This window comes from Artemia franciscana, unplaced genomic scaffold (assembly GCF_032884065.1).
Source record: "Artemia franciscana unplaced genomic scaffold, ASM3288406v1 Scaffold_1803, whole genome shotgun sequence".
NCBI classification, from domain to species: domain Eukaryota; kingdom Metazoa; phylum Arthropoda; class Branchiopoda; order Anostraca; family Artemiidae; genus Artemia; species Artemia franciscana.
In genome coordinates, this window is record NW_027062963.1 from 1 (window position 1) to 26648 (window position 26648).

Below are 26648 nucleotides of genomic sequence, written 5' to 3' on the forward strand. Positions count from 1 at the left end.
AATGTAAAAAAAATAAGAGGTAGTGCTTTTTATAATTATATTCGTGTTATAGATAGGTCAACTCAGATCTAATTTGGTCATGGAATTCGGTAGAGGGGGAGCCACTCTTGGAATTATAATTGTTATTTCCAATATTTAATTGAAACTCCGATTCTCTTATTTATCATTGAAATGCCTAATCAGCGCTCATAACGTCCTATTCCTTACGTTTCGGATTCAGATACCAACTTATAAATATAAAACTGCCTTTATGTATAATACCACACTGACTTCTTGCTATTTTCACTTTTCTAAGTATTTCTTTTAGCAAGCTCCAGAAAAATTTAAATAAATATGCTAAGAATTATGACTGAAATTAGTCGCATTTCACGCAACGCCAGCGCTAAACAAAAATGTATATTTTAAGCCAAACATGTGTTATTAATGTGCAAACAAATTGCTATTAATCATTGTAAACTTTGAAAGTAGGTTAGATTCTTAATAAAAGTCTCAAGTTCTGTCAAATGCCCCATGTCCACCCCAAGATTTGGCCCAAATGGCGCCTCAGACCCCCCCCCCCCCCAATAAAATGATGTAGGTACGCCCCTGAAGAAATACAAACAGATAGACTGATAGATGGATAAACCTGATATATGTTGAGATAAATGATTGGAAACCCTTGGCTCTTTCTTTTTTCTGTATCTATCTTCCCTCTCTCCTCTCGACTGCATTATCTCTCCACATGTCTGTATGTTAAACGGAACGCATTCACTAAGCGAAGCAAGGTTAATCCTAATGAAATATACCAAAACATGATGGTAATATAATACTTTAGAAACAAAATTACAGAAACTACGACAAAGAATTATGGAAAGCATGTCGCACAGAACGCATTGTATTAAATACTACACCTATTCTAACCTAACCCCTAACCACCTCTATATATTAAATATTCAATAAAAATATACTTACAACGTAGTTTTCTCACTCCAATAAGCAAGTCATAACCGATCCAGGAAGAGAAACGTGATTTCTGTTAGATCTTTTCACAGAATAATTCTTGAGCGCGTTCCCTTTAACAGACAAGTTCCTCCCTCCCTCTTTACCCTCTCTCTCTTTATCTCAATACCTTACTCTCTTTATTTATACTACCTAGAACTATTTCTTACAACGTCAGTTTCTCAGACCCAACTTAGTCAGTCCTATCGAATTTTATCTTAAGTAAATGAGTCTCCCGGAGTATGTTCGAAGAATTGGTTGTTTTTAATAAAATGTTGCTTGCTCTAATTGACCACATTTCAGACCGATTCCAGTCAAAAACCCGAACCTGTAATTGAAGAGCCAAAGAAGTTGTCTTCTGTGTATGACCGACTTTATGCAAATTCGAAGCCAAAAGTAAGGAAGAGAATAGAAGAAAATCCTAAGAAAGTTGAGAAACCCAAGAAGAAACCAGTTAAAAAGGAAAGGTCATTTAACGTAGATCATAAGTTATATCTGTCACTTCCTGGACTCCATGTTGAGAATGAAAAAGAAGCCAAACCAAGAGTCAGTGTCTATGATCGACTTTACAAAACGACGACTGAATCTCGACGAGCCCAACAAAAAGTTACTTTACCACAGGTAATTTTTACTCATTTTTTTTTACTTGTTTACTACTTATTTACTTACTTGCAGGCTGTTTGTGATTTTTTTTTTTTTTTTTTTTTTTTAGAAAAATCGTTATCTAGAAAAAAAAATTACGTTTATGAAAGTCTAGGTTATACGACATTCCCGATTCTTGAGAATATTGGAATAGTAAACAGAATAAAACATAGTTTACTCAAACTGTACCTGTAAGAGTTGGCAGATCATGCTACGAAATTATTCCTATCAATACTGTCAGGAAAGTACACAGAGGTGGATTTGATTTAAGTGCATTCTTAATCTGACGCTGGAACATAATCATTAAAGTTAAAGCAGTACCTACAACCTAGTAAAGAGCTATCCATGGCCTAGTATCCGAAATTTATATTAAAAAATGTTTTTAAAGAAACCGTCTTGCGGGAACTGCGTTCCAAATAATTCTATTTTAAAAGCGGTAATTTTTATTTGCATTCAACTTTAAAGTAATGTTTGTTTCGAGGATACAAGGCAGCCTTTGGGTTCCTCGTAGTCATAAAGACAGTAACTTTGTCTCAGTCCCTGTTGCGAGGAATGAAGTATTGGTCAACTAAAGCAACGGGGGTTCGCAAAAGAAGGATAGACTTGATACATACCTTGTTCCTTAGGAGACCAAAAACATAAAGAAAGAAAATACTGTTGTATTGGAACAAGTGTGTGTACAGGATATGTCGTTTTTTGGGTATAATTGAAAAAAATTCAAAAATGAAGTTTTTGAAAAGAGGATCCAATGGCCCTCCTCCATAACAGCTGATGCATGATTTTACACCATTGCAAACCTTTGCATGAGGCTGCAAATGAATGCACTCTGTTAGCAGGAGTATAAATATAACTGTCTATATTAACCATTTATTTTATGTGGGCTACGTGTATTCTTAAGAATGAATGCACCATTACGCTGTATTATGCCCTCTAAGACGGAAAAAATGATTAGCTGATTAGCCTATATCAGAATTTCGATTGATAGCATTTCGGCCCTCTTCGGGCAATAACTATCCTTTTGTACTACAAAATGACAGAAAAATGCCACTTAACAGTGGCACGATCTCTTTCGATACTTAAACAGGTCACTAGAAGTTTCTAATTTCCGTTTGAAATAGTAAATTTTCATATTCAAGAAACACTGATTGAATAAGATAAATCCTGCAAAAATTAAAAAAAAGTTTTTTTATTGTTTTAAAAAGTAGAGTTGTGAGAAAGAGTCAAACTTTAGTATAGAGAGCGGGGCGCTGAGGAGGGGACAGCTTCTGTCATATACGGGATAATTTCTGTTCATTTTAAGTTTTAATGTCGCTACTTACTTGCAGTTGAAAAAACTTGTTTTTTTATTTACTTTCTGAATGTTTTCGAATTAATGCATGTTTTGATTTTGGATCACCGCACATGAATAATTAAGACGAAATTTGTATATTTTTTTTGGCTAAATGGCTTTCTCATAGTTTTGATCGGACGATTTAGATAAAAAAAGGGGGTGGGAAAGGAGACCTGGTTGATGTTCCGTTTTTGGATACTCAAAAAGCCAACTAGATCTTTTGAACTTTTTACGAACGTTTTTATTAGTAATAAATATACTTGACTTAAAAATTAACTTACGTAACGAACTTCTATATTTGTATATTTTTATTACGTATATGAGGGGGTTCGCCCCCTCGTCAATACCTTGCTCTTTGCACTAAAGCATGAATTTTGTTCCAATTCTTTAAGAATGATCCCTGAATCACAAAGGCCGCAGAATAAATAGTTGAAATTACTAGGAATACTTTAGCGTGAAGAGCGAGGTATTGAGAGCAAGGTATTGAGGAGGAGACGAACACCCTTATATAAGAAATAATTTCTGTTCGTTCCAAGTTTTGATGCTGTTCCTTACCTCCAGTTGAAAAAACTTTTTATTGTCTATTTTCTCAATTTTTTTTTTAATAATGCTAGAAAATCCTGTGCCCCCTTCACGGAAATTCTCTTCTCTAATGATGAATTCCTCCATGGAAAGATCCTATCAAGTAACCCCCTATCCCTGACCCCACCCCCTCCCCCCAACTCGAAAAAGTCCTCCTGAAAACGTCTGTACACTTCCCAATAACCATTACTTATGTAAACAATGGTCAAAGTTTGTATCTTGCAGCCCCTCCCCCTAGGACTGTGGGGGATTAACTGATACGCTGAATCTGATGGTGTGATTTTCGTTAAGATTCTATAGCTTTTAAGGGATGTTTCCCCCATTTTCTAAAAAAGGCAAATTTTCCCAGGCTCTTAAATTTTGATGGGTAAGACTAAACTTGATGAAACTTATATATTTAAAATCTGCATAAAAATATGATTCTTTTGATGTACCTATTGGTATCAAAATTCCGTTTTTAGAGTTTTGGTTACTATTGAGGCGGATCGCTCCTTACTACAGTTCGTTACCACGAACTATTTGAAAACAAAGAAAAAAACAAATAAATATACATTTGTGACTATTCTTCTCGAAAAAAATCTTTATTTTTTAGGATAAGGGCTTTGGACGTCTAAAATACAGTTTTTAGAAAATATTGTTCTCTGAAATATGGTTCTATGGTTCTCTGGCTGTTTGCCTAACCTAATGACGCAGCTTCAACCACGGTCACTTTCAACTTTAGGGCACATTTTCTCAGTCTCATAGCTTTTGATGTGTAACTTCGAACTTAATGAATTTTTTACATTTCTGAAATCGCCATGAAGTTTCAATTTTCTGTATATATATTGTCATAAAAGTTTTTATCTTTAATGGTTACGATTACTATTAACACTAGTCGCTCAATACTTGCAGATTGTTCTCACTTACGTTTTGACACAATGTCATCAAAATTCCATTTTCTTAGGGTTTCTTTTACTACTGGCAAAACTTTAAAAACTGTTTTTTTTTTCCTTCTCTCTTGTCACTGTTTAATTTCAGCTTATTACCATGAATTACGGGGAAAATCATTGCTAAAATTTAAAGCAAAGTTAATAGCATACCTATCAAGAGTCGATTAGTTGTTAAACATTTGTATTTACAATTAATATATCGTCGCTGTTATGCCTAGAGGTCGTATCTGAAATCTTTAAACTTCTGAACCAATTGCCAAAAACCGCCTATTGAGCTAAATTCAAAGGGAGGATCAGGACAGCAATCTATTTCTAATCCTATTTAGATCATCTTGGTCTATATTATTATGCTGATCCTTCGTATGAGACCAGCTTAGCAAACTACTACTACTATTACTACTAACAACTCACCGCAGCACCAAACCGCCTGAGGCCAACACAGCTACGCACGCTCCTCTTCCATTCCAATGTATTTAAAGCCTCCGTCTTTACACCCCCCCCCAAGAAGTTCCCATTTCCTTTAAATATTTCTTTATGACATCTTCCCACCCAGACGAGGACGCCTTGCTTTCCATTTAGCCCTAGATGGTTGGTCTAAAAGGACAATCTGTGATAATCTGTCATCCTTCATCTACAGAACATGCCCTAGCCATCTCAACCTTTCTTTCATTATAGTCCTAGAAAGCGGGATTGAGCCACACTTTTCGTACAGGCTACTATTTGAAATACGATCAGTTAGCCGGGTACCCAAAACAATCCGTAGGCAATTTCTCTGGAAACCATATAGTAAATCTCCATCCATTTTTCAGAGCGCCCTTGCTTCATATCCGTATTTGACCACTTTCTTCATTACACCTTCCAATATTCTAATCTGGGTTTAAAGACTTATATTCCTATTCTTCCAAATTTTTAATTATGAAAAAACACGCTGAGCCTTGGCTATCCACCGATGGTAATTAATAAGCACTAACCTATTTGCGTAAGGTATTTAATTAGTCGACATTAGAATTGATGTTAGTCATCGCAGATATTTATGGTAATTGGATTGGAGCTCTAAAATTTTGGGCCATTATGTCGAATGCTGAACCCTGCTCTTGACGTCAGACTACTTTCAAGCGAAAAATCTGAATGCCATATTGTGTGGTAAATGGTAGTTATGAAAAATATGAAATTTGTAGATTGAAATATCAGCAAAATGTAAAGGTAACTGATCATAAACGTAATTAATGGAAAATATAGAAAATGGGGATCAGATAAAATTAATCTGAAGAAAAATTTCTAGAAGTCCTGTATAAATGCTTAACTGAAGTTTTGATCAATGTTACATGGTACTATCTTTTTTTTAATATGAAGCAGTCGAAAGAAACTAAAAAAAGATGGAAAAGTAAACACCGAAACAAAAACACAATAAAAAGTTAGTGAAAATACGATTTTCCATTAATAGTAATACAAGGTGCTTAAACTGGCGAACTGAGATGAATGTTAGACCATATAAGAAAAAAGTTATCCGAAAATTATGTGTTGGTATTTTCTATCATTCAGAACTACTAGGCTGCTAGAATACAAGTCAGAAGCAAACTACCGAATACAACCCATAAGATGTAATCAGACCCCTTGGTGATATGAAGAATTATCGCGAAAGGATATTGGCTTGCTTATAAAGTTGATTATAAGGAAACCCAATATAATCCCTATGTGTCTGCACAAACTTAATAAGGCCTATTTTTTCCTTTTTTCCGTTTGCTTCAAGACAATAGTCGAGCTTTCATACATATTAAATAAAAAAAAACTAATTTTTTTAGCTGAAAGTAAGGATCGACATTAAAACTTAAAACGAACAGACATTACTCCGTATATGAAATGGGTTGTCCCCTCCGCAATCCCTCGCTCTTTACGCTAAAGCTTTTAATTGTTTTAAAAAGTAGAATTGTGGCAAAAAGTCAAACTTTAGCGTAAAGAGCGAGGGGTTGCGGAGGGGACAACCCATTTCATATACGGAGTAATATCTGTTCGTTTTAAGTTTTAATGTCGCTCCTTACTTTCAGCTAAAAAAATTAGTTTTTTTTTTATTTAATTTCTGAACGTTTTTGAATTAATGCATGTTTGGTTTTGGCTCTCCGCACATAAATTATTAAAATGAAATTTGTATATTAATTCTTTTTTTGGCTAAATGGCTTTCTCTTAGTTTTGATCAGACGATTTTGAGAAATAAAGGGTGGAGAAGGAGGCCAAGGAAAGATCTTTCCTCCAGGGAAAGATCCTCCAACAAAGTCCCCTCCCCTCAGCCCCACCCCCAAACAAAATAAAATCCCCCTGAAAACGTCTGTACACTTCCCAATAACCATTACTATATGTAAACACTGGTCAAAGTTTGTAACTTGCACCCCCTCCCCCAGGGATTGTGGGGGAGTAAGTCACCCCCAAAGACATAGTTATTATGGTTTTCGACTATGCTGAACAAAATGGCTATCTCAAAATTTTGATCCGTTGACTTTGGGAATAAAATGAGCGTAGGAGGGGGCCTAGATGCCCTCCAATTTTTTTGGTCACTTAAAAAGGGCACTAGAACTTTTCATTTCCGTTAGAATGAGCCCTCTTGCGACATTCTAGGACCACTTGGTCGATACGATGACCCCTGGGAAAAAAAACAAAAAAAACAAAAAAACAAACAAATAAACACGCACCCGTGATTTGTCTTCTGGCAAAAAATACAAAATTCCACATTTTTGTAGATAGGAGCTTGAAACTTCTACAGTAGGGTTCTCTGATACGCTGAATCTGATGGTGTCATTTTCGTTAAGATCCTACGACTTTTAGGGGATGTTTCCCCCTATTTTCCTAAATAAGGCAAATTTTCTCAGGCTCGTAACTTTTGATGGGTAAGACTAAACTTGATGAAACTTATATATTTAAAATCAACATTAAAATGCGGTTCTTTTGATGTAGCTATTGATATCAAAATTCAATTTTTTAGAGTTTTGGTTACTATTGAGCCGGGTCGCTCCTTACTATAGTTCGTTACCACGAACTGTTTGATAGTCCAGTGTTCGTTTTTCACCCATAGGTATTGCGGAAAAGTTTTCAACATTAGCAGCTATTGAAGGTTGTTATTGCCTAAGCTCTCCTCTCCTTCTTCCTCCCACCCTCCTATTTACAGTCCTTAAACAATTCAAATAAAAAAGATAGTCCAAATAGTGATCTAAACGATGCAAAAATAGCCATATATGAACTTTCGCTTGTGTCATTATATCAAAGTTTTTATTTTAGATTTTTTATCTATCAAATTTCTCAAAACCAATATGTTGAGAAATTTTCTGACATTGTCTTTATTTTGGCCAAAAAGTTCCCAAAGTTTGACAATTTCCAAAAATAATTTAGAGCAACATAAAATCAAATAACTGAGCCCACCCAAATAATAATTATTTAGGCTGAACCTGAGAAAAAAAAGACGAGAAGCAAATAAAAATATATATTTTAATTTTTAGAATTCAGAAATAGCAGCATGTTATTTTTTGCTAGAAAGTTGTTTTCACCCTTCACAGATCTTCCAACCAGGGTAAAATTTCTATTGGAAGGAACAGAAGTAGCAGGCTGTACACCTAGGTAGTAAGTTATATCACGAGAGAGGCTTGTCCGGAGAAGGGGGGGTAGTATTTTTACTATTCGAATCTGAACACAAGCAGAGAGTATCAAAAAAAGGAGTCTGTCAGGAAAATTGCAAAGGCCTTAAGTTTGTGCTGGAATAGGGGCTGAAGGTTTCCTTTGAGCACATATGTATGCCAGGGATAGTCTTATTTCGTATGACAAGCATAAAATATGTGTTTTTGAGATTTAATACTATGACCTTTCCGCTACTTTAGATGATTGATCTTCTTTAGAGCCAGTGGCGTCGTTAATGGGGGAAAGGGGGGGGGGGTGTCCTGGTAATTTCGCAAAAAACTGTAATTTATTAAGTAGCTTTAAAACTTTTGCCCGTTTAAAGTGTAAAATTTGCTCTTTACTTTGAGCAGAGGTTTTTTTCATACTAATCGATGCTCGTTTTTAACACAAGGAAAGCGAGAAAAATAAGGGTCTATTACGCTTCTTAATATGATCCACATTAGTATTTTTACAAATATACAAAATATACTGCCTTTGAAATCTCACCGTCAAGTAAAACAGTGAGCTTATTTAATGGGAAAATGTTCTATGCTACCTGTTTCGACTCTTTTGCTCAGGTCAATGTTTCCCCTGGTATCTAAGCTGCTTTTAATTCCTAAGATCTACTAGTTCAGGATTAAATTTTCTTGTTTTAAGACTTTTAAAAGTGGAAATGAATGCATCCTCTAAATCTGCAAATAGTGCAGAAACGGAATCATTTAGGAATAAGAGAGGAGATATACAGTGAATATTATTTCTTAAATAAAATTAAATAAAAAAACAAGTTTTTTTTAAATGAAAGTAAGGAGCGACATTAAAACTTAAAACGAACAGAAATTACTCCGTATATGAAAATGGCTTCTCCTCCTCAACGCCCCGCTCTATACGCTAAAGTTTGACTCTTTCTCTTAACTCTAATTCTTTTAACAGTAAAAAACTTTAGCTTAAAGAGCGGAGCGTTGAGGAGGAAAAGCCCTTTTCATATACGGAGTAATTTCTGTTCGTTTTAAGTTTTAATGTCGCTCCTTACTTTCATTTAAAAAAACTTGTTTTTTTTATTTAATTTCTGGACGTTTTTGAATTAATGTATGTTTTGATCTTGGCTCTCCGCACTTAAATAATTAAAACGAAATTGCATATTATTTTTTTTTTGGCTAAATGGCTTTCTCATAATTTTAATCGGAAGATTTTGAGAAAAAAGGAGCGAGGGAGAAAGCCTAGTTGCCCTCCAATTTTTTGATTACTTAAAAAGGCAACTAGAACTTTTAATTTTTTACGAACATTTTCATTAGTAAAAAATATACGTAATTCACGAATTAACTTATGTAACGAACTTCTATATTCATATGTTTTTATTGCGTGTATGAGGGGGTTCACCCCTCGTTGATACCTCGCTCTTTACACAAAAGCCTAAATTCTGTCCAAATTCCTTAAGAATGACCCTTGAATCACAAAGGCCGAAGAATAAAATAGTTGAAATTACTAAAAATACTTTAGCGTAAAGAGCGAGGTATTACGAGGAAGTACACACCTTTAATGTGTAATAATGTCTGCTTGTTTTAAGTTTTAATGCTGTTCCTCACTTTCAGTAGAAAAAAACTTTTCATATTTATTTTTTCATTGTTTTTTTAAATAAATCATTGAAAGTCTCTTCCCAATTGAAAAGTTTTTCCATGGAAAGATCCTTCCACGTCCCCCCCACCTCAACTCTCCCTCCCAAACGAAAAAAAATCCCCCTGAAAACGTCCGTACACTTCCCAGTAACAATTACTATATGTAAACATAGGTCAAAGTTTGTAACTTGCAACCCCTCCCACGGGGACTGCGGTGGAGTAAGTCGTCCCCAAAGACATAGTTATTAGGTTTTCGACTATGGTGAATAAAATGGCTATCTCAGAATTTTGATCTGATGACTTTGGGGAAAAAGAGTGTGGGAGGGGGCCTAGGCACCCTTTTTGGTCACTTAAAAAGGGCACTAGACCTTTTAATTTCCGTTAGAATGAGCCCTGTCGCGAAGTACTAGGACCACTGGGTCGATACGATCACCCCTGGGGAAAAAAAAACAAAACAAAAAACAAACAGAAAAACAAATAAACACGCATCCGTGATTTGTCTTCTGGCAAAAAATGGGAAATTCCACATTTTGCAGATAGGAGCTTGAAACTTCTACATAAGGTTCTCTGACATGCTGAATCTGATGGTGTGATTTTCGTTAAGATTGTATGACTTTTAGGGGATGTTTTTCCCTATTTTCTAAAATGAGGCAAATTTTTTCAGGCTCCTAAATTTTGGTAGGTAAGAATAACTTTGGCGAAACTTATATATTTAAAATCAGCATAAAAAATATGATTCTTTTGATGTAACTATTGGTATTATAATTTCATTTTTTAGAGTTTCGGTTACTATTGAGCCGGGTCGCTCCTTACTACAGTTCGTTACCACGAACTGTTTGAAAGAAATCATTGAAAAAGAAAATAAGACTTGGTGCTTTTTATAATGATATTCGTCCTATAGTTAGATAGGTCAAATCGGTCATAGTTTGGTCATGGAGTCTGGTTGGTGATCTGCTCAAGGAATCATTTAATTGTTTTAATTTTTGTTTCCAGTATTTTAATTGAAAATTCAATTCTCTTATTTGTCATTGAAATGCCTAATAAGCGCTGATAATATCATATTCCCTACTTTTTGGATGCACATAGTAACCATAAATGCAGAACTGCTTCTATGTATGATTGAATAAAAAAAACAATTTATTTTTAACTGAAAGTAAGGAGCAACATTAAAACTTAAAACGAACAGAAATTACCCGGTATATGAAAGGGGCTGTTTCCTCTTCAACGCCCTGCTCTTTACGCTAAAGTTTTTACTGGTTTAAGAGGTAGAGTTAAGAGAAAGAGTCAAACTTTAGCGTAAAGAGCGGGGCGTTGAAGAGGAAAAGCCTCTTTCATATACGGAGTAATTTCATATAAGGAAGTATGCGCATATTGCCTTTTCGTCAGTTGTACATCCCCCTCATCATGCCCTGAAGTTTCCATTTAATATTCTTAAGCCATTCATAAAATTAAAAATCTTTATTTCGATCTGAATAATTCTATTTCTCATAATATCATAAAAAAAACGTTATAACGGAGATTACCGAAAAAATGAATTTAATTCAAAGAAGATGCCTGCAGTATACTGATACGCTGCAGTATTGAACTAGCTCTCAAAGGGATTACACCTGTTTGAACTTTTGAATTGTTTGAACTTGATTCCTTAGCCATGAATTAATTCAGTGACTACAGAAATTATGAAATCTGATACTTGAATTTATCACACAATCAGATTTTTGGCGTTTTGAATTGAGAAAATTAGATACGATAGCCAAGTATGGTGTGTAGAGAAAATTGGATATAATTTGCCTGCGCGTTAATTATGCTGTTTAGTGTAGAGAATGATTAGCAGTTGGACCGACCTCGCACAGTTTGGACTGATTGTTCACTTGGATACATTAGTGAGTCTCGGCCCTCACGAAAAGATAAGTTTCTTTCACTTTATAATCTTTCAGTTACTAGGCATGAATCCTGCGAACATTAAAATAGGTGATTTACCGGAGACTGCAAATTTGCTGTTTATTGCTACGGCAAAAAACACGTTTTCTACTACGGCAAAAAAAGGGGCTGTTCCCTCTTCAACGCCCTGCTCTTTGCGCTAAAGTTTGACTCTTTCTCTCAACTCTAATTCTTAAAACAGTAAAAACTTTAGCGTAAAGAGCAGGGCGTTGAAGAGGGAACAGCCCCTTTCATATACGGGGTAATTTCTGTTCGTTTTAAGTTTTAATGTTGCTCCTTACTTTCAGTTAAAAAACTTGTGTTTTTTATTTAATTTCTGAACGTTTTTAGTTAATCCATGTTTTGATTTCGGCTCTCCGCAGATGAATAATTAAAGCGAAATTTGCATATTTATTTATTTGGCTAAATGGCTTTCCCATAGTTTTGATCGAATGATTTTGAGAAAAAAGAAGGGTGAGGAGGCCCAGTTGGCCTCCAATTTTTTGGGTACTTAAAAAGGCAACTAGAACTTCTAGTTTTTTACGAACGTTTTCATTAGTAAAAGATATATGTAACTTACGAATTAGCTTACGTAACAAACTTCCATATTCGTACGTTTTTAATATGTATATGAAAGGGTTCACCCACTCGTCAGTACCTCGCTCTTTACACTAAAGCTTAAATTTTGTCCCCTGAATCACAAAGGCCGTAGAATAAATAGTTGAAATTACTAAAACAGCTTTAGCGTAAAGACTGAGGTATTGGATAACTTCGAAAACACACTGCCTTTCCATGACGAAAGTAAAACAGTTCAAAATAGGGATGAAACCTTTTTATTGACAGTGAACAGATATAAAATTTAACTGGATATTTCGAACACATATACAGTGCTCATCATCAGCAGTAATGATGAACACTGTAATGCTACAAAATCTCTGGTAATGCTTCGATTTATCCTGTAATAAATAATAAAAAAAAACACGTTTCTATTAACTGAAGGTAAGGAGCAACGTTACAACTTCAAATGAACAGAAATTATTCCGTATATGAAAAGGGATGTCTGCTCCTCAACGCCCCGGTCTCTACGCTGAAATTTGACTTTTTCTCACAACTCTACTTTTAAAAACAATAAAAAACTGTAGCGTAAAGAGCGGAGTGTTGAGAAGGGGACAGCCCCTTTAATATACGGAGTAGTTTCTGCTTGTTTTGAGTTTTAATGTTGCTACTTACTTTTAGTTAAAAGACTTTTTTTTTCATTTTATTAAGTAGAGAAGCGTTGTGTTTTATTTTGAACTCAAAATATTGCTGCCTTAAAAAGGAAACTGCCACTCTTAGGAAACTGACACTCGGTCCAAATATATTCCTCAAAATGAATGTAGGTTTGAGATTATACCGGTTCCCCTCATATCGCTTCAAGAGACCAGCCTGTTGCTGGAATAATAGTCCACTCAGCATTTGAACGTCTGTGAGTAGGTGGTCAGCCGTCCACTCAGTATTTGAACGTCTGTGAGTAGGTGGTCAGCCGTACTGAAAAGTGCAAGTGCAGTTGTTGCTGCTTCTTCGATGTCTTGTAGACTATAAAGCCTTAGAGCATCTGGCTTAGAAAAAAAGTTTTTGTTTTTTGCACTAACATTATTGTTACTTATCTAGGACAGGCAAAACTCTTCGTCAGCTAAGGCAATACGGCAGAATGCCTCACGTGATTTCCAACCTTCTAGAATAGGTACAACACTTCCAAATATATTTTACGGTATTGATAATTACGTTCCGATATTTGATATCGATAATTCGTCTGATATATCGACCTATAAATATCGATAATGAATTCTGCCCAGCACTGTATAAGTCCCATCAATACTATTGCTTGAAGAAACAGCTTATGTGAGCTTATTATAACATCGTTTTCGTTATTCTGAGTAAAAGCATAAGTTTTATTTCATTTTAATTTTTTTTATCCAATTTGAAGTGGGAATTTTAATAATACACATTGAATTGATTGATATAAAATTATTTGTTTTTGGAACCTAATAGTTAATTTCTAAGGTGGAGTCAGGAATTATGGCTTCCATTGATAAAGTTGAGGCTCTTCAGAAACTTAGAGCCGAGATTGTAAGGAAACTAGATACTTTTAACATGGGAAAAAGTGAAAATGATATAAAAAAATGAGATTAAATACTTTCTGATTTGAAAAAGGACAAAATCCTTACTGTCACTAGATTAGACAAAGGTAACACTATTGTAAATATGAAAGGTATAATAGTGTAAACACTATTGTAAATATACTGAGGATTATGATCGTAAAATGAATACAATTATTTCTGATACCATTACTTACAAAAAACTAGATTTTGATCCAACGGATAAATATGTAAAGTCGATTAGAAAGGAATTGGAGTCTCTGGAAAACAAGTTACGTATTACTCCACAATTTTATATTGGTAGAACTCACCAATAATTTCCTAAAAGATTTATTGAGCGTCGTAACTCAATAGAAAAAAACCCTACAATTAAGAAAGCCTCCTGAAACTTTTGCTTCGGCTTTGGCTAAACATATGGTCCTTCATCTTGAACATTTTGTACAATTTGATGAGGCCACAGCTACTTCTAATGATAGTGGTTTTTCTCAGCGAACGAGGGAGGCTATAGAAATTAAAAAACATATGGTTTGCTAATCTTTCAATAAACAGGGATACGGGAAATTTAGATATTGACCCAATTTATGAGTTTCTTGTGAAAAATGAACCAATATTTAATAAGGGAATCAAGATTTTACATAATCATCAGGGGACTAGATTACATACTGGACCAAAAAGAGTTACTTCAATATCAGCTAACAAGAGGATTATTTCGTAACAGAATAGATAAATTAGTTTAAATTTTTATAATTTTTCCTCAGTTGCTTTGATGTTCTCATTGAAGTAACTCTAATAGCTTTTTTTTCCCTATGTGGATCGGTTGCGACAATTGTATTTATTAATATTGGTGGTGATTTTATTTGTTTTTAGTTTAGTGTTTTTTCTCTCTTTTATCTTGTCCTTAGGACGCCTAGTTTACATACAGGAAATATCTGCGTTCGTTTAGTCTTTCATCTTTTCTCTCTACTAGCCCCAGTCTCGTTTGATGTCTTTTCATTGATTTTACCTCTCTTTGCTGTTTTTTTTTTTTTTTTTTACAAAAAGTTACTATGTTTTCAAGGCACAAGGTCGATTATGGTTAAAAAGGATGATTATGGCTAAAAACACAAATTCATGACGCTTATATTTTGTGAAATCTAATTTGTAAATATGATTTATATTTGAACTTAATATGATAAAAAATATGTTGACCCGTAGAATGTTGCCGCAGTCAGATCGTTTATCACAAGTGTTTCATTTTTGTATTTGTTTCCGTGACTAGAGCTTAAACCAGTTAGCACGTTTTTCCATAATTCTAAATAGAAAGTTTCCTTTAATCACCAGTGGTCAACGCTCATAAGGCTTATTAATCACCTTCATTGGCGTTCTTACTCGTATATCTTGACAAAAGGGAAACAAGAAAGTCATAATTGTTTTTTCCAGCAAATTATTAGTGATAGAAAGTCAAAACATAATGATGTGGTCGACGTACAAGAAACACTAAAAGTTGAACAGGAAAATGAAAAAGAAAATGCAAAAGAAGAGGAAACTAAAGTTGAAGTTCAAAGGTAAGGCAAATAAATTTTCTTCTGCTGAATTTTCTTGAAGTATTCTCTCAATTCTTTCTATTGCTTTTGTTGCTACTTTTCTGAAGCACATATCTGAAGAAAAGTCAAGTAAATTTTAGTTTTTAACTGCAAACTTGACTGGTCTTCTTGTAAGCGGTATTATAAAGGTAAACTTTCCATAAAGAGAATGTAAGCGGTATATATATATATACATATATATATATATATATATATATATATATATATATATATATATATGTATATATATATATATGTATTTATATATATATATATCCAAGCGGATCTACGACTGAATTTCTTGAAAGATTAGAAGACGTTCTTAGGAAAGTTTGTGCTGAAAATGTATGAAGAAAATGTATGGAATCGTCATCTAGGTAGGCTTCTAATCTCTTGTCTTTACTAATTTCGTACGGATTGGCTCCTTGTTAAAACATACTGACAAGGATTTCAAACCAGTCAGCAACACTAATCGACAATATTTTTTCATCACTACACTCTATTAAGAATGAAGTACTGCTTTCTAGTACTCCCGACCATTTGCTAGTTTCAGCCCAGTTTCAAATCTTCCAAAATTCACAAAGATTAGTCCCCCAGGATAAACCGAGATTCTCTTGCTTACCAGTGGAGCTGGATAGATTGAAAGAATATCTTCGTATATCTTCATGGGACTTTTTTTTTACCAGAAAATATTAGTTTGTGCAATTATAACGAAATATTTGGCCGGTTTTATGACATTGTTAAGGAAACATTCACGTCTTATTGTCTAAAGGCTTCTTTAAAAAATCCTAGATCAAAAAGATCAACACCTGTAGCTCCCTGGTTAACATCGGGAGTCCTAAAGTCAATAAAAAGGAAGCAGAACCTTTGGAAAGAGGACGTAAAAAGACCGAATAATGCTAAGTTAGAAGCATTTAAGTTGTGCCGTAATATGTTGAAATCAATTATTCGCAGAGCTAAAACAGTATATTTTACAAAAAGATTTGTTGATTGCGGTAAAAATATAAAAAAGACGTGGGACGTGATTAAGGAAGTTAGTCGGCCATTTATGAAACCAGAAGGTCTTCCTTAGTCTCTCATTGTAGACGATCAACTTGTCACAGAAAAAGGCCAAATACGATATGAACAAATTCTTTGCAGAGATAGGGAAAAAACTGCTAATAGCGTTTTTTATTCCTCTGTGTCACAGTCTTGGAAGCAGTTCTTAGGTACCTCGTGTTTGAAATCAATGGTTCTTGAGAAGGTTGTGGTGCAGGAAATTAGAAATATTGTTTTTTCTTTCTTCAGAAGAATCCTTCAGCAGGTTTTGACCAAATTTCTATATAAACAAATCTTTCCATCGATCGTCACCCCAATTTGCCATTTGATTAATAGGTCATTTCAACTAGGAGTATTTCACCCACGTCCTAAATTGGCGCCTGTTATGGCTCTCTTTAAAGGAGATTGTCGTGAGGATCATGAGACTTACAGGCCGATCTCTCTTTTGTCAGTGTTTTCTAAGATTCTTGAAAGGGCAATGCTCAAACGTCTGGTGAGATTTCTTGAAGCTAAATCTTTTTTCCATTAGCATCAGTTTGGGTTTTGCGCTAAGTATTCTGCAGAACATGCTTGTAATAGACTTCTTCAGTTTGCACGATGATCTTAGATTCTAATCTTATTCCTACAGCCATTTTTCTTGATGTAAAGAGAGCCTTTGACAGCCTAACACACAAGATCCTCTATGATAAACTTTCTCATCTTGGTGTGCGTAGGGAAGCATTGTCTTGGTTCTCGTCATACCTAACTGACAGATATGTCGCCACGGAAGTTACAGACAAAAAAGTTCCAATTGAATATGGAGTACCCCAAGGTTCTATTCTTTGGCTAACCCTCTTCCTCATCTATGTAAATGCTCTCAACCGAATTTTCCACACCACAGTTAACAATGTTTGCTGTGGATTGTGTCATAAATCTTACTCTCAGACTACCTTGGTGTTAACATCTGACAGTCGAGAAGAATTGATAGTATTTGCAGATGACACTAATTTAGGTGCTTCAGCTCCGGATGAATCATCCTTTATTCTAAGGCTTTCAGAAATGACTGAGAAGACACCTATTTGGTTTGACATGAATCAACTAGCTTTAAATGCAAAAAAGTCGTACCTTCTTATTTTTTCTCGTAAAGGTGTGAGCTGCCCCACAATTACTAAGCCTCCTACACCAAGTGGCTCCATAAGTCAATTCCCGGATCAATATTTGAGATTCCTGGGAGTTCTTTTGGAAGAAAATTTATCGTTTGAGTGGCATGTTCAGATATTAAGAGTGAAAATTTCCCGTAGACTTGGAATCATCCGAAAATTAAAGCGTTCCTTTCCTTTTCCTATCCGTCTTTTATACTTCTCTCTTATTTAGCCTTATATATGCTACTGTTTGTCTGTGTGGAAGTCCACATTTCCTTCAGTACTTGCTCCCGTTCACCATCTTCACGAGAAAGCGGCAAGAATTCTACAGTCGGCTACACACACTCCTGTTGACCTCCATCTTCGTTTGCATCTCAATACTTCAAGGAAGATCTCCGATGTTGTTTTCCGGGACTGCTCAAGCTAGTAAGGGAAGTAAATTTGTATACAGTTCGAAACTGGATTTGATGATTCCAGCTACTCCCTCGGCTTGGTCAGACTTCGGTCGGGCCGTGACTGTGTGGCGTGCTTGGAGCTTGATTCCTGCTGAGATCCGGCAGTCACGAACACTTGGCTCCTTTAAGAGACAGATGAAAAGTTTCTTATTAAAGGTTTCTTATTAGAAGTTTCACGGTTTGATGTTTTTTTCCGGTTGTTGTTTTATTGGCGTTGGATCCTCGATGACGCTGAGAATTATAAATTGTATTTTATTGTTGGGCGATGTTAGGGTCGTTGTTTCGTGGGCACTGCTGGTGAGTTGATTTCCTTTCCTTATAGATTTATATTCAGATGTTGTTTAGTATATTTATACCAACTTTTATCATTCTTTATTTATTCTATATCGTTTCCAAAATAGCGCGCCATTGAGCCCTTGGGGATATTGTTTTGTTATTGTCATTTTATGGAAATAAATGGAACTTGAATATATATATATATATATATATATATATATATATATATATATATATATATATATATATATATATATATATATATATATATATATATATATATATATATATATGTTAATAATCAAGTATGAAAATATTCTTCAAAATGACTTGATTTCTTGTAACAATATTACATGTGATAAACTGATAACCCTTTACTACTATTGACCCTATATTCAAGAAATACTTAGAAAGAGTCTGCCACACATTTTATAATAGATAGTTTTGTATGTGTTACAAAGTAATGTTGAAGAACCAAATTAATTTGAATTTTTTTTTCTTACGTAGAGTTTGTTTGTGGATATCCTTGCAGTTTTAGAAATAATTGTAAATGGTTGTTTGATTATTTGTGCCAAAACTTAACCTTTTTTCTCATTTTTGTAGATCAGAAAGTGATTCAGATCTCGATGATTCTGATACAATTGATTTTACCAAATTTAAACGTAACCGCCCGAAAACTGCTAGAGATCTGCAGCGAATAATCGTAAAAAGGGTAAAGAAGCAAGGTGCATTCCGCCGTCTTCACAAAGTTCCTGCACCCCTCATTGAGCGTGAGTCAACAATTCAGGCGGCAGTTCCAATTCTTCCAAAGTTTCTTGCAAGAATATTCTTGATAATGAATGTAGTTGTTCCCGGGACAGGTCAGGTACCTTTATTTTTGACCAACTCAAATTTCTGACCTCAAATTTTAATAGTTTCAGGTAACCTTTAATTGGCCTTTGACCCTTTTACAATTAAACTCTTTTAATTGATTTTTAGTTCGAGGATTTTAAGGCTAATTTCAGACTCCAAAGTATGAATTAAGGTTTTTCAAATTCTACCGTTTCATCGTTAAACACTCTAATTGTTTATTTTATAAGCATAGGACAGAATGAAAGTTTTACCATAGTTGCATGTGGAAATATTTGACGGGTGGGTTGGGTGCTTTTTATGTATTTTTACTTTTCCAGGCAGGATGAGAGTCTATAAAACGTACTTACCTTTATGATATATTCATGAATGCGATTAAGTCGTTTTTTGTTGACTTTTAATTTATTATTTATGTGCTTAAATCCTTTTAAAAGATCCAGTTGATTTGAGAGATTCGGCAAACCTTTCGAAGCCATTTTAACTTATCTTAAGCTTTAAAAGGTTGCTAGTATTTTGCAAACTTTAACTCCTGTATATGTGTGCATTTATAAGTTTTCTGTATTCTATTCACTTGTTCTTTTATTTTTTGAGGGGGGGGGGGATGATAGGTTCTAACACGCACCTAAGAAAGGAGCCTGTGATGAACTGACTGCACAAAAAAAATTCCTACTTAAAGCAATGAAAATTCTCTTCTTTCTGTGGATTGGGGTTATTAATGGGGGTGATCTTCCCCGTCCCCCCTGCAGAAGGTCAGAGTGTTGTAATTATAACAAAGAAAAAATAAGTAATACACAATAGTAATAAACAAAATGTGCAAAGCCGTAAGAAAATTATTTTACTTGATGAAAATTTATATATGGTAGTAAAAAAATGAAAATCCTGTGGTATTTTCTTTATTCCCTTGTTAAATATTTACAAATAAGTACAAGCATGAATTTTGCGGAAGGGAGAATATTTAACTGAACTATTCATTATTGTGGGATTTCTTCTTTAATAGTTGTTAAATTTCCATCTCGATAAAAACCTCTTTAAAGAAGACAAGGAATTGGAATGATCATTATAAGCAATATAATGGCAATAACTATTGCATTAATCGAAACTGATTTCTTTTAACATAACAATGACTTTTGTGAGCATAATAATGATAATAGCTTCCATTTGTGGAAAAGGGTCTTCTTGACGATATTAAAAGCAGTCGTGAATATAAGAAGAAAAAGATGAACAAAAAAGTAAACAACTAAAAATAGACACATTATTGTGAGCTATTTACGTTATAACTACGTTTTAACTTACACATTGCATCTAAAGCTAATTAAACAATTAATAATCTAGGATCCAAATTATTTTATTAATCTTCCATCGTTAAATTGCTTAAATTTTTCACTCCCTTCAGTTGGGTGTTGGTGTTCACAAATAAAATTCAACATTTTTATTGTTTCATTAATTCGAAGCCCAGTCATACTTATTTGGATGGCATATTTCTCTATATCACACAGTACTTCTTAAATATTTGCTTCTTAAGTCTCTTTAAAATATTCACAAAATGAGTAACATCAATATTGTTTTGATGCTTACTTCTGAATAAGCTTTTCAGTTATACAAGTATAGTGTTCAAATGGGAGTTCAAACTAATAGAGTAAAAGTTACTTAAAAAAGAATTTCCATATAAACCTGGAGCTACGATAAATGAAACACTTCTAAGAGAAATAGAGCGAATTTTTGCTTAAATAAGTAAATTAAATAATTTAATTCTGGCTTAAAGAGTCATTACTACTATTACTACCAGCACATCTTAGTACCAAACCACCTGAGGTCAACACAGCAGTAGGGTATATAAGTTTCAAGGCTACATTTACTTCATCTGTCGCTACTGCTCAAGGGAAATGGCAGCGCAGTAGGCAGATCGCAAGTTGTTACCACTTCTAGGTAAAGTAAAACAAGCTAACACTATTTTCTAGTTCCCGATGTTGTTTGTGCCATCTATTCTCATGAAACAGAAATACTATTAGAATAGTCTTTTAAACATTTTGTTTTCATTTTGTGACAGATGTGAATTTCAGGGAAGAAGATGATAAAATTTTTGGAATTTATCTTAGGAAGTTATTTTTAGGAGCTATATTATATATTTAAATAAGTTATCAAAGAGCATATGAATTGAAAAGAATCGGATCTTTGTTGAATGAAGACGGCTGTTTTTCCAAATGAAAGGAAAGAGTGACGTTAAACTGGAAACTAACTGAAATTTTCCTGCGTAAGAGAGGGGGAAATCTGCCTCTCTCAAATCCCCAATCTCAGCTTTAAAGTTTGACAAGAACTTTTACTGAAAGCATTTTAGAATGCAGTATATATAGCCAGCTGTTAATCCAAAGTTCCTTATTTGCTGACTACTTTTCAAAAAATCTTATCTAAAAGTTTTATTGCTTAGCGCAATTTTTATCCTCTTACTCTAAATGTGTAGTGACAAAAATCATATAAATATAATCATAAATATTATAATATTACTCTCGTGTGGGAGCCTTCTCTCCTGAAGCACTGAATAAAAAGCTACCCCACTTCATTTATTGTATTACCTCTGTCCGTTTTTGGACAAAATGACGCTTTTACTTTGGTCTAGAAAACTATATTTTCAATTTCATTCCTGCTTTATTTTAATATTGCACTCGTTTTCAGGGTGTGCCAGGAAGTTTGCCTCCAGAAACATTGTTTTTGTATGTTTCGATGTTTCTAATTGGAGTGAGAAAGATAGATCTAGCACTACATTTTGCCACAACGGCACACCGGACCTCTGCCAATATCAAATTAAAAAAATAATTTTTTTCAAAAAAAAGTAAGGAGCAAGAATAAAACTTAAAACGAAGAGAAATTATTACACATATGACGAGGATTGCCCCCTCTTCAACACTCACTCGTCATGCTGAAAAGCTTCTTACTGTTTTAATTCAACGACCCTTGTGATTCAGGAGTCGTTCTTAAATAATTGGAACAAAATTCAAACTTTAGCGTAAAGAAGGAGGTGTTGACGAGGAGAAACCCTGTCATATCTGTAATAATTTGCATTTATTTTAAATTATAATGTTACTCCTTACTTTCAGTTGAAAAAAACTTGTTTCTTTTTATTTAAAATCTGAAAATTTTTAAATAATGTCTGGAAATCCAGCACATCCTTAACAGAAAAATCTCCCTTCCCACGAAAGATTCTCTAGACAATTCAATCCCGGTGAAAATTTACCCCGGATAATTACCCCATCTCCTCATGTAAAATTGAATTAGCAAAGAGAAAGTGAGACAAATAAAAATAATCCGTATAGGAATCCTCGTAAATCCCACAGAGAAAATTTTCCCCTGAAAAGCTTACACCCCTGAAACTTCCTTCTCCATGAAAATTTCCATCGTGTAAACTCCCCAATGCATAAAATTCACCCCCTCCCCCCCCAAAAAATATATGCATAGTTCGCAATAAACAAATACTATGCCTAAACAAGGGGCAAACCTTAACCTTTCCCTAGGGGCTGTGGGGGGGGGGAGGGGTCTTGTTATCTTCAAAGGCCACAGTGCAAAAAGTGTGAGGTAACATAGTAGCAATGCTACTTGGCAGTTTTCAAATTTGTTGGCAGTTTTTTTCTGAAATTACCATTTTTATATATAAAATATATTTTGCTCAAAGAAAAGCTGTCAAAACACAAATTGTGCTGCTAAAGTGTCCGCAGTTTTCAGAATTATGTCGAATTCTGCTACTGGAAGCTATAAAAAGTTTTCCATACCTGTCCAAAGGCATAGTTATTAGTAGTGACGATCTAAGGCCTTCCACGAGACCCATAGCCACTACTCTTTTCTCCGACGAAGAAGCTCAACGGCGATCCTGGGCTAGACGTGGGTGCATGTTACGTAATAGGGAATATTTTCTAAGAGATACAGGTATCTGTTACGTGAAAGGGAATGCTTACTTATGTTGAGGGTGTTATAATCTTACGCGAATCAGCAGATTTTTTGGGAGTAACGTAATCTCATCATGCTAGACTTAAGGGAGCCCCTTTGGGGATCCCTGTTTGTAAGTGAGCATGATGGTGCACACTTGGGTTTTAAGTAATAACGGGGACATACGTGGGATGTTACGTAATGACAGTATATACGTGGGATGCTATGTAATGACAGCAAACACGTGAAATGTTACGTAGTTAAGGTACACACGTGGGTTTTGCGTAAGTGTGGTGCACACGTGCAATGTTACAGAATGGCAACACACACTTGGTGTGTTACATAGTGTCGGTTCACACATGGGGTTTACAAAATGCTTTAAAATTTTTTCTTCAGGATTTCATTTTCTTTCTAGGTGATTTTTCTGTCAAGAAGTTTTTTTCTTCGAGATTTTCTTTTCTTTCAAGACTTTTTTTTCCAGGGGACCGTTATATTCCAAAGATTTTTATCCACATTAGTATTCGTCCCTACCTGATTTCTAAAACGAATAAATAGATTGCATTTTTCCCACCCTTTCCACATGAGAGCGTACAAGCATCCCAGTGCTATTGATTTTAGTCTTTTAGATGCATTTGCCTGTTGCATTCAATTAATTTAAATCTTGATACAAGCAAAATCCATTTTGAAAAATGAAACACGCAAACGATTAAAAAAGAGACACTTTTTTGAGAGTTTTTAATGAAAATGCCACGTTTCTTTGAGCCAATACTATGCTCATTAACACTATGGTATATCTGAAAGGTCTTAATGAAAATGCCTCGTTTTATTTCTCTATTAGACGCATCTGCTTTTTACATTTGTTTAATTTAAATCTTGATACTAGCAAAATCACATTTTGAAAAATGAAACACGGAAACGATGTAAAAGGATAAAGTTTTGCATTCGGTTGTTTTTGAGCGACTTTAATGAAATTACCACGTTTCTTTGAGCCAAGGCTATGCATATTCACGTCACCGTGAAAATATGTGCCTGGCTCACCGTAGCAAGCGATTCCAGAGGGGGAGTTTTGTTATTAGAGGCAAATTTAAGCAATAATGAGAAATATTTCTGAGAGGTCTTAATTAAAATGCATCTTTTCTATTGCTCTATTAGATGCACCTGCCTATGACAGTCAATTCATTTAAATATTGATACTAGCAAAACCATATTTTCAAAAATAAAACATCCAAACAATGAAAAGAAAGACAGATATTTGCATTTGGTCATTTCTGAGAGGTTTTTACGAAAACGCCACAATTCTTTGATTTCTTTATGTGGCAGGCCCACCCTAGAGAGCAAATCCAGAGGGAGGGGGTTATTATTAGAGGTAAATTTAAGCCATACTAAGAGATATTTCTGGAAGGTCTAAGTTCTTCTTGGCGAAGTTCTTTGCCAAAAAAAATTCTTTCCACTCCTTCCACCTTAACTTTAAGCTGTAGAAAGTGACTGTTCAAGGTAATTCACGTCGGTGTGGTAAAAAATGTATGAAGCATGGCCCCTTCTTGCACCCTACATAATTTCAAAGACATTTTTCAGATATTTTCATTATATAAATATGCTTTAAATCCATTAGATTGTGTTTTCGCAAGCCACCCTTAACGTGGTAGTCCAAGAAAATACACTCCATCGTGGCAAACTATGCATAGAGGGGAGCCTCTGGCACCCCTCATCATTCGTAAGACATTTCTTAGGTATTTTCCTCTTAAAAATATGCTTTTAATCCATTAGATGGCGTTCCTGCAAGCCACCCTCCACTTGATGCGCCATGTCAATTCACACCGCCATGCCTTATTTTGACTGGCCCTCTGGCACCTTATAGGAACCATTATAGTAACTATGGCATTTTCATACATTTTTTTCCAAGAATATCCGTCTACACTAGAATCGATCGCTTAAACTTAATGAGGAATCTCTAATAACGTTTTTTCAGTTGATTCTGGCAGTTAAAGCCAGTCTGGCACATTCTACCAGCCACGTGACACTTTCTGGTGCAGATTATCACACCTAAGGGTTTTCAAGTTTTACTCTCACAAAAATAACTTTATACACTGTTTAAGTATTTTAGTGTCATTCTCTAAGAAAACATTTCTAAAAATTCTCTAAGAAGAACTAATTGTCCTATTTTTTGAAAAAGTTTGAAACATTCTCTAAAAAACGTCCGTAAAAAATCCCCCCAATTTCAGGTAATTTCTCTCTGAATCTGGTAAAAAAAACCTTCCAACTCGTCTCAGACTCTAGTAGACCCCCTATGAGCCCGGTATTAGTACCTGTGTCTCTGAAATTTCCTTTTCTTGCCCCTCTGACTTTTGAATAAACATTATAAACGTTGGAGCTGCTATTGAACCCTAAAAATAATGAAAACATAAGAATGTAATGCAATAAAATATTTGTATGGAAATAACACCCCGTGAAACCATCGTTAAAATGAATGCTTTGAATCCATCTCATAAAATAGTTCGCTATGTTTTCTCTTGAGATATCACATATTCCATTTTGGATTCATACACAGAGTGTAATAATGCATGTCAGAGGGTACCGTGTGTCATTTATTGAGTGTCACAGGCTGCGAACCGCCATGGAACATCCCATTCTAACAATGAAATTCGAAATTTACGCTGTTCAGGAAAAACAATGGTTATTTTCAGCTTATAAGGTCATTCTTTGTAAAAAATACTGAAAAACCTTAGGTGTGATAATGTGTGCCAGAGGGTTTCATCGGGTTGGTAGGTTGTGCCACACCGTCCTCAATTGCTAGGAGACATTGGAAGAAACGTAATTGGGGGCTTTTCATTAAGTTTAAATGATCGATTCTAGTGTAAACGGATATTTTTGGAAGGAAATGCTCAAAAAATGCCATACGTGTAATAATGCTTGCCAGAGGGTGTCCTGTGTCAGTAACTGGATATCAATAGCTAAGAATTGCCATGGAACATCACAATATAACAATGAAATAGCAACATTCCGCTTTCCGAACAAAAACACGGGTCATTTTTAGTACATAAAGTGGTTCCCTCTTTGTGGTTGCTCTACAATTGTTGCCAGATGGTGCCAGAGGGCCAGTCATAATGTGGAAAGGCTGTGTGAATTGATTTAAAATAATGCGCTGAGGATGGCTTGCGGAAACACTATCCAATGGGTTTAAAATTTATTTTTATCATGAAAATATCTGAAATGCCTTCAAAATGATGATTGGTGCCAGAGGTTGCCGTGTGTCATCCATAGTTTACCATGGTAACGGGAATTGCCTTGAACTAGCACGTTCTATAGCTTAAAGTAAAGGTGGAGGTGTTAAAAGAATTCTTTTCGGTGAAGGGGGACTGAATTCTAACACTCAGTCAAAGAAACGAGGTATTTTCATTAAGACGTCCCTCATATATCTCTGAATAAGGCTTAAAGTTACATCTAATAGCAACCCTCCCCCTCTGGGGTTGCTTTCTAGTTTGGGCCGAGCCACATATACTCACGGTGGCGTGAATATGCCTAGTCTTGGCTCCGAGAAACATGCCGCTTTTTTAAACCTCTCAGAAATAACCGAATACAAAAATGTATCTCTTTTTTCAATGTGTGTGCGTTTCATTTTTCAAAATGTGATTTTACTATTATCAAGATTTAACTCAATCGAATG

General features: G+C 34.8%; 1 protein-coding gene across 1 annotated transcript in view; it reads left to right on the forward strand.

The window, feature by feature from the left end:
• Window positions 1-1281: 1281 nt before the first annotated feature.
• Window positions 1282-26648, forward strand: part of LOC136042700 (uncharacterized) — a gene marked incomplete at its 5' end in the record, with an annotated part of 34760 nt that continues 9393 nt past the window's right edge. Inside the window, 3 exons of the mRNA XM_065727663.1 lie at window positions 1282-1599; window positions 15188-15312; window positions 18824-19080. Coding sequence (XP_065583735.1) covers window positions 1282-1599; window positions 15188-15312; window positions 18824-19080 — 700 coding nt within the window. The remainder of the gene's footprint in view (window positions 1600-15187; window positions 15313-18823; window positions 19081-26648) is intronic.